Source organism: Scardinius erythrophthalmus (genome assembly GCF_964197995.2).
Source record: "Scardinius erythrophthalmus genome assembly, chromosome: 9".
NCBI lineage: Eukaryota > Metazoa > Chordata > Actinopteri > Cypriniformes > Leuciscidae > Scardinius > Scardinius erythrophthalmus.
This window is the reverse complement of record NC_138229.1, coordinates 14,865,639-14,878,457: the sequence shown is the minus strand read 5'-3', so window position 1 is coordinate 14,878,457 and position 12,819 is coordinate 14,865,639. Positions and strand designations below refer to the sequence as shown.

The 12,819-nt window shown below is 35.4% G+C and overlaps 1 protein-coding gene across 1 annotated transcript; it reads right to left on the bottom strand.

The window, feature by feature from the left end:
• Positions 1 to 3,931: 3,931 nt before the first annotated feature.
• LOC308695468 (uncharacterized protein) lies at positions 3,932 to 6,139 on the bottom strand. Its single transcript, XM_081373618.1, has 3 exons — positions 5,883 to 6,139; positions 5,165 to 5,199; positions 3,932 to 4,871 (listed from the first exon to the last, which is right to left on the bottom strand). The coding sequence occupies exons 1-3, from the start codon at positions 5,903 to 5,905 to the stop codon at positions 4,627 to 4,629; spliced, it is 303 nt and encodes a 100-aa protein (XP_081229744.1). The 5' UTR covers positions 5,906 to 6,139; the 3' UTR covers positions 3,932 to 4,626.
• Between the last annotated feature and the right edge of the window lie 6,680 nt (positions 6,140 to 12,819).

Genomic DNA, 12,819 nt, shown 5'->3' with positions numbered 1-12,819 from the left:
ATGAGCCACAAGGTTGTAGTTATGAATTAATCTGTATTGTTTATTATAGATTTATTTGGGTGTTTATTAAATCATTTTGTGTGGATTTTAAACAACAACTGGGCTGTAAAACAAACCAATCTGGCAACACCGTTCTTCATCTGAACATTTATAATGTTGGATAATAGTTGTGGGCTAATGTAATACTGGAAATCTTACTTTCCCCTATAATTGTACCTTGCATGATTAAATGCGACAAAAATTAACTTTCAGTATTTGATTAGCTAACTTTGCTAGCCTGCACATGTGGTGTAGCAAGCTATATGCTTTAATAATGTCTTCATTATCATTGATATCTTCAATATCATTTTCCGTCATAAGAAAAAAAATGACACCTTACACGTCTAAAGGTTCTAAATTTGTTCTTATTGTCCTGATTCAAAAGTTTTTGATGTGTACATTTAAGAATAGTATCCATCTCTATTAATTAACTCTTCTACTTACCGAGTGGAAAATCGCAATGGACCTTGGGATCGCCCCATACAGTGACGTCAGCGTTATTAATTAAGAGGATTTAATAAATATAAATAAATAAATAAATAAACTTTGATTAATTGAACACAATCGTAGCGTATTATATATATTTATTAACATCAACAAACCTCCGATAAAAATACGTTATCCAGCATGCTCTAGTTAAAGCAGTGTCACTAAACGTTACCTATGACTAGAAAACGCTTAAATGCTTACTTGAACGCGCCATGGAGTGTTGTTAAACTCACCTCTGAATGCCGTTTTACCTGCAGTTGGGCGTTGTTTTGGTTAAACTCACCTCTGAATGCCGTTATACCTGCGTTGTTAAACTCACCGCTGAATGCTGTTGCTCACCATCTGCGTTGTTAAACTCATCGCTGAATGTTGTTGCTCACCATGTGCGTTGTTAAACTCACCGCTGAATGCTGTTGCTCACCATGTGCGTTGTTAAACTCACCGCTGAATGCTGTTGCCTATGAACGCGCTAAACCTTTGCGCAGAGGGCACTTTGATATCAGATTGCGAGAGGTTTTAAACATCAAAAACTAGTTGAAGGGCCAGATAAAGATGATCTGGGGGCTGCCATTTGACCAGCCCCGGCATAGATCATTTATTGTAGACTATTCCTTTTAATTTTGTATTTATTGTAGTCTCGGCCCATTCACCGCGGACAACGGTTCCCCAAGACGTCAAATTTCAACGCCGCAGGCTCCAGTTCAGAGTTCTATAGAAGTCTATCGGACTACCCTGCACGTTGAAAATTGACGCTAAAGGTATACCCAGATCGTTGAAAAGTGACGCCAGGGGGTCCTGGCCAAGCGTCCATATGTGACGAGTTGGGAGTGAGAATGTGTTGAAAAAAGCGCAATCCGACACCCGTCTCAACGGTGACACCTGCAGGTGTTGGTCTGAAACAACCTTGACAACGAGCCATAACTTTTTTTTTTTTTTTTTTTTTTTTATTATTGTATTTTTCTAATATGTGAAGCTTGTAACCTTTAGGCTCCTCACTGTGCATAATGTTATTTTGGTCATGAAAAATGAATATTAATAAAAGAAATCAAGCCACAATGTCTCACTTTTTTATAGATTTTTATTAAAAAATATAAATTTCTCTGCTGTGGAAGGATTTAGGCCTAGCCTAAGCTACTTCTTTTTTACAGATAATTTCTCCAGCCTTTGAAAAAATCCTCTCACAAGGGACACTTGTTGCTGAGATGCAAATATATTTTTTAGCAAGGACATACAAATAATTATATTTCAAACAATGCATACCTTGCTTAGATGGCCCAGCAGTGTCAGTAGCAGGCCTAGGTACAGGGGGTATGTTACCATCCTGTGCGTGTGCACCCTGCAAAATGGCAGGATGAGTGCTCCTCAAATGGCGCATCATGAATGATGCTTATAAATGCTTTAACAGTAAGTAAGGGTTTTTGTACAGTGCAGTTTGTTTTCCTGTCACTGTGGGCTCCATGGCACAGTAGTACATCGCAGAGTCTGTTACTTTAGCAGAGGAGATCTCCAGATCCACATGGGTTTTCTCTTCATTCAGTTTTGCAGAGAATCGATGATCTTGATCCACAATCTTAGATTTTTGTAAAACTTCCCCAGTGGCGGGAAGAATTATGAAAAGAAATTCAGGAGTCGATCCAAGATATTGGCGATACCAAAATAAACTTCTTGCTGAGGAGTAACTACAGGAGAGACTTATAATCTCCCCTTCTGTCGTAAACATATTAGTTTCAACTGGTGTGATGACATTCCCAAAACTCACACCTGTAGATGAAATGATCAACATTTGACAACATTTTGACAACTAAGACATACAAATAAGCAGAAAAAGAAACCTGGGCCTGAGGGTTGAAATACTTACATGCCAGACAACAGAGCAAAGCCAAAACAAACATCATCATTTTCAGGAGGTTGTCTTAGTTCATCTGCAGGACAAAGTGTTACTGAAGTAAATTCATCATCTAGCAGAAGATTTCTCCAGCTTGCTCCTCCCCTTAAGTTCTGAAGTTATGAAGCTGATCATCTCTCTCTGATGCTATAGTGACTGTTCATGATGATCATTTACCCTCTAATTATTTATTTACATACAATTTTGTATACATTTTAAAGTAAAGGGTAAAGTCAAGTAAATGTATAAAATGTTTTGATATTTGTACTGGAAAAGACAAACCACTGGTTTCACTGAAAGCTGCTTGCACTGACATATCTTAAAATATGTCAGTGCCATTGTTTTGTCTCAAGATGCACACCAGTATGTTTTTTTCAAAGGCATGTTTAAAAAAAACTATAGCTTGAATGTCCTAATTGAACTAAAGCCTAATCCTGGCTTAATCAAAGCCCTGTCTGTGAAACCAGGACAAAAATACAGCCAGCTTACATTAATAATGCATTTGACAATTCCATAGCATCAGTTGAAGTTTTATGTTTGTTTTTTTTTTACATTTGTGTTGTTGAGTCCAACTGTGGTTTGTACAGTTTAAGGCTTAATAAGTAGATGAAAACTGTTTTTTGTACAGTGTTACTGTGCTTCCTGTCACTGTGGACACCAGAGCACAGTAATACAGAGCAGAGTCTGATACTGTAGCAGAGGAGATCTCCAGATCCACATGGCGTTCTTCTTTTCTGTGATTTATGGTTACTCTTGTAACGGGGGGAATAGCTTCAATAGTTGCCCCTGAATCTTCCAGTATAAGGAACTGTGGTGGTGAGCCTGAGTATTGGCGATACCAGTGAACTCCACGAACAGAACCGCTGTAGTTACAAGAGAGTGTCACATTGTCACCCTCAAGTGCAAATACTCTCTCACTTTTTGGAGTGATGACTTCTGTGGCTCTGGAGCCTGCAAATTAAAGTGCCATTAAATATAGTTTTTTAACACTTCCGTTACAATAAAATCCATTTCCACAATATTATACCTTCAGTTAATGACAGCAGTATCATAATGTAGATCAACATGTTCATTCACTAAAGCTGCTCCACGGTGTTGTACAGCTCATCTTTACACACACTGTAAAAAAAAATCCCGTAAAAAAACGGTAAATCTCTGGCAGCAAAGTTTCCAGACGGGTTCTGTTAAATTACAGCAAATAACCATTTCACAAAATTACAGGCAAAAACCGTAAAAATACAGAATTGACTTTACAGTCAAAAATAATTAAATTACAGTACATTACTGTTAATAATGGCTTATTAAACCGTGGAAAAACAGATAAATTATGTCAAATTACATAAAAAGAACATTTAACTTTAAGGTTAAACTGTAAATTTAGGGTTTTATAAAGTTATTTTATAATAATGCTCTGTTTATCTACAGTAATTATCTTTTAATATATAGTTTTTCTGTGTAAAATAACTATGAAGTTATGTATAAAAATGTAATAAGTACATAAATTCAAATACAAAGTTTGTATATTTACAGTTTTAATTTTTTGCAGATCCAGTTTCACAACTTTGACCAATCTCTAATTAAGTACTTAATAATAGCAAATGTACATTCAATTTCTGTTAAATTAACTAAACATACAAGTACGGAATACCTGCACATTTACAGTATTACTCATTAAACAAACACTGAACATCAAGATACGTGAATGATAGGAAATACAGGCTTAGTATATCATTTAGAACATGTAAAAATATCCACATTAAAAGACAATTGCTGTATGCCTTTATACTCTAATATAACTTATTTCAAACATTTACAATTACATTTTATCCAAAGTGACTTAAAATTAAGAGAACAATAGAAGCAACAAGTGCAGTGACAAGTCCCAGTTAGTGTAGCACAGTGCACATTTTTTTTATTAAAACAAAGATTTAGTATTATTGGGTCAAGTGTTTATGAAAAGATGGATCTTTAGCAGTTTCTTGAAAATGTGTTGAGTTGGGCAGGTCATCCCACCAGCAGGGAACAGTCCAGGGAAAGGTCAGTGAAAGTGATTTTGTGTCTCTTTGGAATGAAGGCACCACAAGGCGCCGTACACTAGCAGAACACAAGCTTCTGGAGACACACAGATCTGAAGCAGTGAGTTTAGGTCTTGCTGCAGCATCTGGATCAGTTGCAGAGGTTTGACTGATGCTGGAAGAGCTGCCAGGAGAGCATTACAATAGTCCAGTCTGGATAGAACAAGAGCTTAGACAAGGAGTTGTGTGGCTCCGATAGGAAGGGCCGGATCTTTCTGATGTTGTATAAGGCAAATCAGCAGGATCACACAGCAAGGATGGTTTGGCTGAAACCATAAGCAGTTCTGTCTTAGCAAGGTTGAGTTGAAGGTGAAGGTCATTCATCCTGCAAGAATTTTCCATCAGGTAGGCTGAGATGCTGTAGCAACCGTCAGATCCTCTGGCTGGAATTAAAGGTAAAGATATGTGTCATTAAGTGATAGGAAAAGTCATGTTTCTAAATTACAGAGCCTAGTTACAATACAAAAAATAAATAAATAAATAGATGGGTGGAATCTAACACAATCGTGGTCTTACTGTAGTAAAACCAAACCTTGTGCAGCTACAGTGGCCTCACAAGGATCAAATGAATATTCACATGGGAAAATACAGTATAAAACAAATTAAATGTTCTGCCACTTTTAGTGCAATCATATGACTCAGCCATTACAATATTTTAAATTACTTCTTACCATACCTTGTTTGCCATGATCATTCTGCTTTCCACTTGACCTGAAATCACACAAAAAAAATTGTTTTAACAACTCAGTATTACATTTACACATGTCAGAAGAATATGTTCCACTGGGACAATGCAAAACCTCAAACGACTATGATCTGGAAGCTGAGCAGGAAAGGCTAACAGTGATGTTTTGAGCTGAGACACCTAAGTTAGTTCATCTGGATCAATGCAATTTTCATAACCAATGATCAAAAGTATCCTATGAAGCATCCAAAATGTAGATAAGTTCATTTCTTCATCAGAACACAAACATTCTATCAACTTTTATTTTATAAGCCTAATATATGCACATGTATGCATTCTATAGCTAACGTTACGTGTTGGCAAGCAGATGCAGCGTGAGCCAGAATATGCAATTTATCATGTTGTGTTCATATTCTAGTATTAACGAATATTTTATATACAATTAAACGGACTTGTAAACAGATATGTATAACATGTCTACGAAAGCTCGCTTTAGGTCTTTTGAGGTGTGGGTTCAACTGATCTTTCTTAAAACAGATGGAAAATGTAAAGACGCATGCTACATTTTCAGTGTTTTGCCCTCCAGCTCTCGCCAGTTAACTGAACATCATTTAAGAATGCTAACGTTAGCTTGAAAACTATAAACTTAACACAAATGTAATATAAAATATCGTTCACATGTAACTTAGTATAATGAGACTCGTCTTACCTCAGCCGGTGATCCGTTGGCATGATGTCCGCTAGCTGTGACGAACAAGGCTCACTGAAAAGGGCGTTATTTCCGAAGAATCCAAACAAACTGACTGAAAACAGCTGCTCACGGCTGCTCGCCTCTTGACGAATACGATTGCTTTGAACCACTGTTGATCTCACAATCCACTTCAAGAGAGTAGCTAGACTGAATTCAAATCTCCCGCTTGCCCAAACTCGACTGATCAGCTAACGCTAACCGTTGAGGGCGGGAGTAAACAGCGGAAATGAATTTGAATCTGCGTCATCGCGCGCGCGCACTCAAACACACACACACACACACACACACACACACACACACACACACACATACACACACACACAAAGCCCTAAATGTGAAGCAACGGAGATTTGAAAAAATATTCATAAAATATACATGAAATTATGGGAGAATAAGACAATGAAATAATGATCAAAATGAGTATAAAATAAAATGTGAAATAAAAAATAATTCAGGCCTACTGTAGCCTATGTAGGGTACTGTACAAATCACAGTCTATGGTACAAATACTTTTATTTAACCTTAAAAAAAAACTCACTTTAACCTCCACATGCTTAATAATCTGTAAGGAAAACATATTGAATAGATGCAGATTTCGCAGTTATACCTTCTTTTCTTTGTTTTCTAATTTCACAGAAAAAATCTGTAAAATATTACTTAATAATTTCTGTAAAATTACACATAACTGTATAAATACAGACAAGTTCCTTTTAAAAAACGTAAAATTGCTGTAAAACCAAAATACAAGCAATTACCTGTAAATTTAACAATGGACCTTTAAATTACAGCAAATGCCTTTTATTTTACAGATATTTGCTGTATAATGACAAAACGGTAAAATTATGTAAAAAATACAGACAATTACCTGTAAAATTACACTTTTTTTTTACAGTGCAGCTGTATAGAGTCTGTGCTAAACTCCTCCTCCTGTCATGACACTGAATCTGAATTACAAGACACCTAAGAAAAGATTAAAAGATCATAGCTGTTATAATATGTACAGTTATTTCTTTTAATGCTTTGCTTTTGCTTTGTTTTTCGTTTTGCAACTCATTGTCAATATTATATTACCATTTTGCTAATACATGTGAGTTTCTAATTTTTTTTTAGGAATCTTTAGGAATTCATACAACATTATATGAGAAAAGATATAACTTTAACAAGATGTCATGAGAAGCATATAAAATACATAATAAATTATGTACAAACGCCCTTATGTAACCTTTTTACCTCCCAAATTCGCAGCTGTTACCACATTCTCTGTTTGTGGTTTACAAAACCTTGATGTGTTTTTATACAAATTGATTAAAGGCACTTCAAAGTATTAATTTTGTATGAGTTTTTGTAAAGCTTTCCAGGCATTTTGTATCACTGGGCTCCTACTCTTAGAGCACAGTAATATAGAGCTGAATCTGACAGAGTTACACTGTTAATAATGAGTTCAGTGGACGATTGTGATGTCGTCGACTGAAATCCATCTGGTATATCCTCTTCACCCCTTGATCGAGCACCTTTGAGCAGTAAATATTCTGGTTCTCTGTTTGGATACTGTCTGTACCAGTAAAGCCAAATATTATTGCTGTTAGTTTCATATGTGCAGCTCAGTGTCACAGACTCTCCTTCTTCTCTGATAACATTAGTATTTCCTTCACTTGGCCCAATTCTATCAGCAAATCCACCTGAAATATTTTAAATATATTAATATATTACATTTTTATATAACATTATCTAATACAGATTCTTTAAGGGGTTAGTTAGTGATTAAAAGTATATTTACCTGAAACTGTGATGAGTATCATGAGTAGCATCTGTCTGTCCTCCATATTAACCACCCTTGACCACTTTAAATATTGAAACTGTTAATTTATAATATTATCAAATTGATTTATTTGAAATATTAAATTAAATTAAATTAAATTAATTTAATTAAAACACTTTAATGAATGAAAGTATGAGTAGCTGATGGATGAATGAAGCACTGAGTGAAGTTCTGCTGTATACTGATAATGTGGGTGTGGTTAGTGAAATATGAAACATGTTCTCTGCTTTAAAATGGTAAGCATTGTGTCTTATAGACATCAGTGAGTATATTGACCTATTGGACTTTTTTGCTTACCCTCTAACCATATTTTTAAACAGATTTAATATATCTAATGCAAATAAAGTAAATTTATAGACTTTCACTTGGGATACTTAAGTTTATTAATTATTATTTGACATTCACCACATTCAGATCCCTTATAGTCATCTTCAGAGAACATCAGGGAAATGCTTGTAAAATATGGATTAAGCATAACTTGTGAGATTATGTTGCCCCCTTCTGTTGAAACTTGAGTCTGTTACTTTAGCAGAGGAGATCTCCAGATCCACATTGGTTTCTTTTCATTCACTTTTCCAGAAAATTGGGGATCTAGATCTACAATTTTAGACTTTTGTGAAACTTTTCCTGTTCCTGTATATTATTAAAAGAAATTCAGGGGCTGAACCATGATATTGTCGATACCATTGTAGACTAACCGCTGAGGAGTAGCTACAGGACAGAGTTGTATTGTCCCCCTCTGTCCCAGACATCTCAGTTTGGACTGGTGTGATGACATTGCCAAAACTCCTGCCGATAGGATTTAACCATATTACACTTGTCATGAAGAAAAAAACAGCACAATAAGAAAAAATTAAATGAAACATAATGGAAACATGTAATATTGAATACTTACATGAAAAATACAGAGCAAAAACAAAAAACAGAGTGCCATTTTGCAGAATGATGGATTAGTTCCTCTGCTGAACAAACTGTTACTCAGAGAGCAAACACACACTGTCTAGCAGAGGAGGACTCCCATTAAAACAATGATCCTTTTGAATCCTTTACAACAAACTTTTCAAACTCTTTGTAACAATTTCTGAACTGGAATTTACTAAAATAGTCTCACTTATAACCTTTGTTCCATACATCTCAGTGGACTGGTTAATTATTGACTTAAAAATTTAGTAAATCAAATGTGAAATAAAATCTTTAATATTTCAGAATTATGCAATAAAAAACATCTTAAAATGAACAACCATCATTTAAGAACAGCAAAAACCATTAAAAAAGAAGTGTCTAAGTACAAATTCTGTAATAAATCTGAATAATTAAGCGTAAGGTTAGTTCTGGCAGGTCACGTCAGTCAAGCTTGCATCAGCTGACTTCTACCAATAATACGATTCCTATCACAGCATCCATGTATAAGCTCCTTCCGTATTATCAACAGCAATCACGTTTCTCAGGAGCTTATTACCCTCCTCCATCCCTGGCTCCTCCTCTCGTCCAGTCAGGATTTGGCCTTCTGATTCCCCTTCGAATCAGACTAAATTCTCTAATTATGTTGTACATTCAAATATTGGATTATTGATATCTGAGTTCTTGCCCAGAACAGGACCATACCGCCAATCCTAACTGTATGCTAAATGTCAATCATCTTTGTTGATAGTGGTCCTGACTCCTGACAGAACTTTTGGTTTTCCAGAAAATGTTAATGTCCATGAAACAAGCTATACCTTGAGCCCATTTGAAAGCAATTGACTGTGCACGTGCGCATTGATGTTCATATTTAAATTGAATGAAATGAGAATGTAAGTATGTGTAAAAAGTAGAACTATAATCCTGACTGTTTTTGTTAATAGTATTGTTCTAAGGAACAATCATAATGTGATCACGAAGTATGGAGTTCAAATTAGTAAAATCTTCAATAGAAGGAGAGTGAGAAGATCTGTTCTGTTCTGTGTCTTTACTATTGAGATCACTCTGGTTTTTGTATGGAGTCAGAGTGTTTCCTTTCACTGTGGGCCGCACAGCACAGTATACAGAGCAGAATATGACACTGAAGCAGAGGAGATCTCCAGATCCATGCGTCTGATGTCTTTTTTGTGGGTCATTGTTATCCCAGGAACCTGAGGAGTAGCATGTGTTATGATTCCAGACGATTCCATTATGAGGAACTGAAGTGTTGAACCAGGGAATTGACAGTACCAAGATAAATCGTAAACCGTGCCAGTGTAACTGCAAGATAGGATAACTTTTTCATCTGCTTTAGCAATTACTGTATCATTGTAGGGGAATATGATGTCTTCAGCAGAAGTAACAACTGAAAACAATTAGGAGAGCAATGAACAGGTTTTACAAGAAGGATTCTGCATTGCATACAGGGAAACCTCTTTAAAGTAACAATTATTCTAAATCTTACCTCTAAAAGTCATTAGGAGATATTCTATTAACAGGACTACAGCAAATGTCAACATGATGCTTTACCAGTCATGAGAAAAGTGCAGGTTTGCTGAAACAAGCATTTCCTATATGTCATCTTTTTAGAGCTGCTGTTTACTCCTCCTCCTCTAGAGCATTTCAGTCTCATGAGAGGTATTACTCTATGAGGACCATTGGGTTTCACGGTCAAAGGAGGTATCAAGAAATTATAGTATGAATTTCAAGTATCTCTGTATAGGATTTATTTTGACTGGCTTTAAAAGCAGATCAGTGAGTTTCTTGTAGTGACAGTCTGTGAATGAATCAAATTTTTACACGTTGTGTCATAAAATCCAGTAGTAGAATGACTGGCCTGATTTGTAAAAACTGTTTTGTTTAGCAGAGGTTTAATTGACATAAACACAGTATCAAGTTGTCAAGGTTTTGTGTAATATTTGGAGGTGTTTCACAGTGGGCTGCAGAGTCAGACACACCAGCCCGATCTCACGGCAATTCGTACGTATTTTACGAGGTGGCTAATTTGTACCAATTCATACGACCTCACACTCACTCGTATGAATTTGTACGATTTTTGCTCGTACAAATCGTACATATTTCACGAGTTTACCAATTCGTATGAATGACCTACCCCTGACCTCGCCCCCTAAACCTACCCATCACTGGGGTTTAGACAAATCGTATAAATTCGTACGAATTGGTTGTGAGATAGCGTTGGACACACACACACACTGAATTTGAGTCCAATCTGGCATCAAATCTGTTTTCAAATTTAGAGCTGCTGCTTGATCCAAATTTGTATCTCATCAGTATATATTCAGGAAGGCCATTACAGCGCTGAATGCACCGGTAAAGGTATAGAGTTAGTTGAAGTGTTTTTTATTCACAGTTGAGATTGACCTGCTCTCCTTCAAAAAAGGCTTTTTTTTCTCACTTGGCTGATTAACAGTGTCCTTGCTAAAGCATCATGTGAAGACATAAGAACATAATGCATTTAAAATAAATATATTATCAGTGTCATTTAAATTGGTAACAAACATTAGAAAAGACATGTGGTCAAATATTTTAGGTTTATTAACTTACTTAAGGACAACAATGAATAAAAACATAACATATGCCTGGTGATCTGCAATCATTGCTCAATTGTGACAAAGATATAAAAGACTGATTAAGGACAAAAATAAATATCTATCTGTGCTCTTCAACTGCATGAAAGTTTTGTTTCTTCTAATTCTGCACTGTGAGTGGTTCTTTTGAGGTCAGCTGGAGTGTTTAATGTCCAATGTGTTCTGTAAATTCTATTATGTAGGTTGCAATATCACTTTATTTCTGCACAAAGGATCCTTAATAAAAAAAAAATATATATATATATAGTATATATTTTGTCTTATCTTCTATGCATCTATTTAATATAAATGGCATAAAAGGAGAGAAAACACATTCCATTTCACAGCTTTTCTTTATCTGATCATTATATCAATATATTTTATTTGAGTTATTTAATTTAATCCTAAATAATTATTTGTTTATGAATGTTAAACTAGCCTATTTATTATAATGATCATTTAGATGAATAGACATATTAATTTTAAAATATGGGTTTATGGGAATAGCAATTCAACTATGTTCAATCTCTATGTAGTGCTACATTACATATGAGTATAGTGGATGTTTTGAAGCTCTGTTTTTTGTATGAGTGTTGAGTGTGTTTGAGTCACAGTGGGCTGCAGAGCACAGTAATACACAGCAGAGTCAGACACACTCACATCCTGGATTGTCAATGGAACTGATGTTGAAGAGGTGTTGAGATTTGCATGAAATCTCTCCTTAAAATCTTCATCCTCATCGCTCGATCCAGCATATCTCTTCAGCATATATTTTGGAAAATGATTTGCTTTATACTGGTACCAGAAAAGTGTTGGGAATGCACTGGTTTTGTATGTGCAGTCCATAGTCACTGTTTGACCTGCAGTAGCAGTTTTAACTTCTGTTGGCTGAGTAACACTATCCTCTGCTCGGCAATCTAAAATCAATAACGAAATATTTGTAAATTATTAAGTAGCCTAAAACTAAGTCATGAAATAGAGATGATGGAATATAGAACTGATTACATACCTAAAGAAAATGAAAAAAGAATGAGTGAAAATCTGATCCAAGTAGACATTCTGTACGGTTACTTAGCTATAATTTTAATATTGGTCTCAAAAAAGCAAAGAAAAGTCTCATGTACTGTAAAAGTGACTTTGGCTGCTTTGAACAAAGTTGAGCTCCGCCCACCGGGAAGGAGTGTCTTACCATGTTGTTAAATCAAGTATTACATGTCATATGAGGATGAGATAGATATGTCTCACTACTGTTTATGCAGATCTTCTGGAACATTGCAATGGTTTCACTTAAAGTTATACCTGTTTTGTAAATCTGACTCAAAAGTCTTTTTCTGGCAGATTAATTTTGGTACACAACATATCAGCTGAGATTTTAATAAAATTAGAAAATCAGCCAATGCAAAAGTATTTGGTGTTTATGGTGTTGTAGTAATGAGTGGTCAAATGACCTTCAGTGAATGAAGCATCATCACTAGAAAGAGCATTGTTTATGAATATAGAGAGGGTATTTTTTTGTCGAAGAGAAACTCAATACTTCTTCAAAATAATT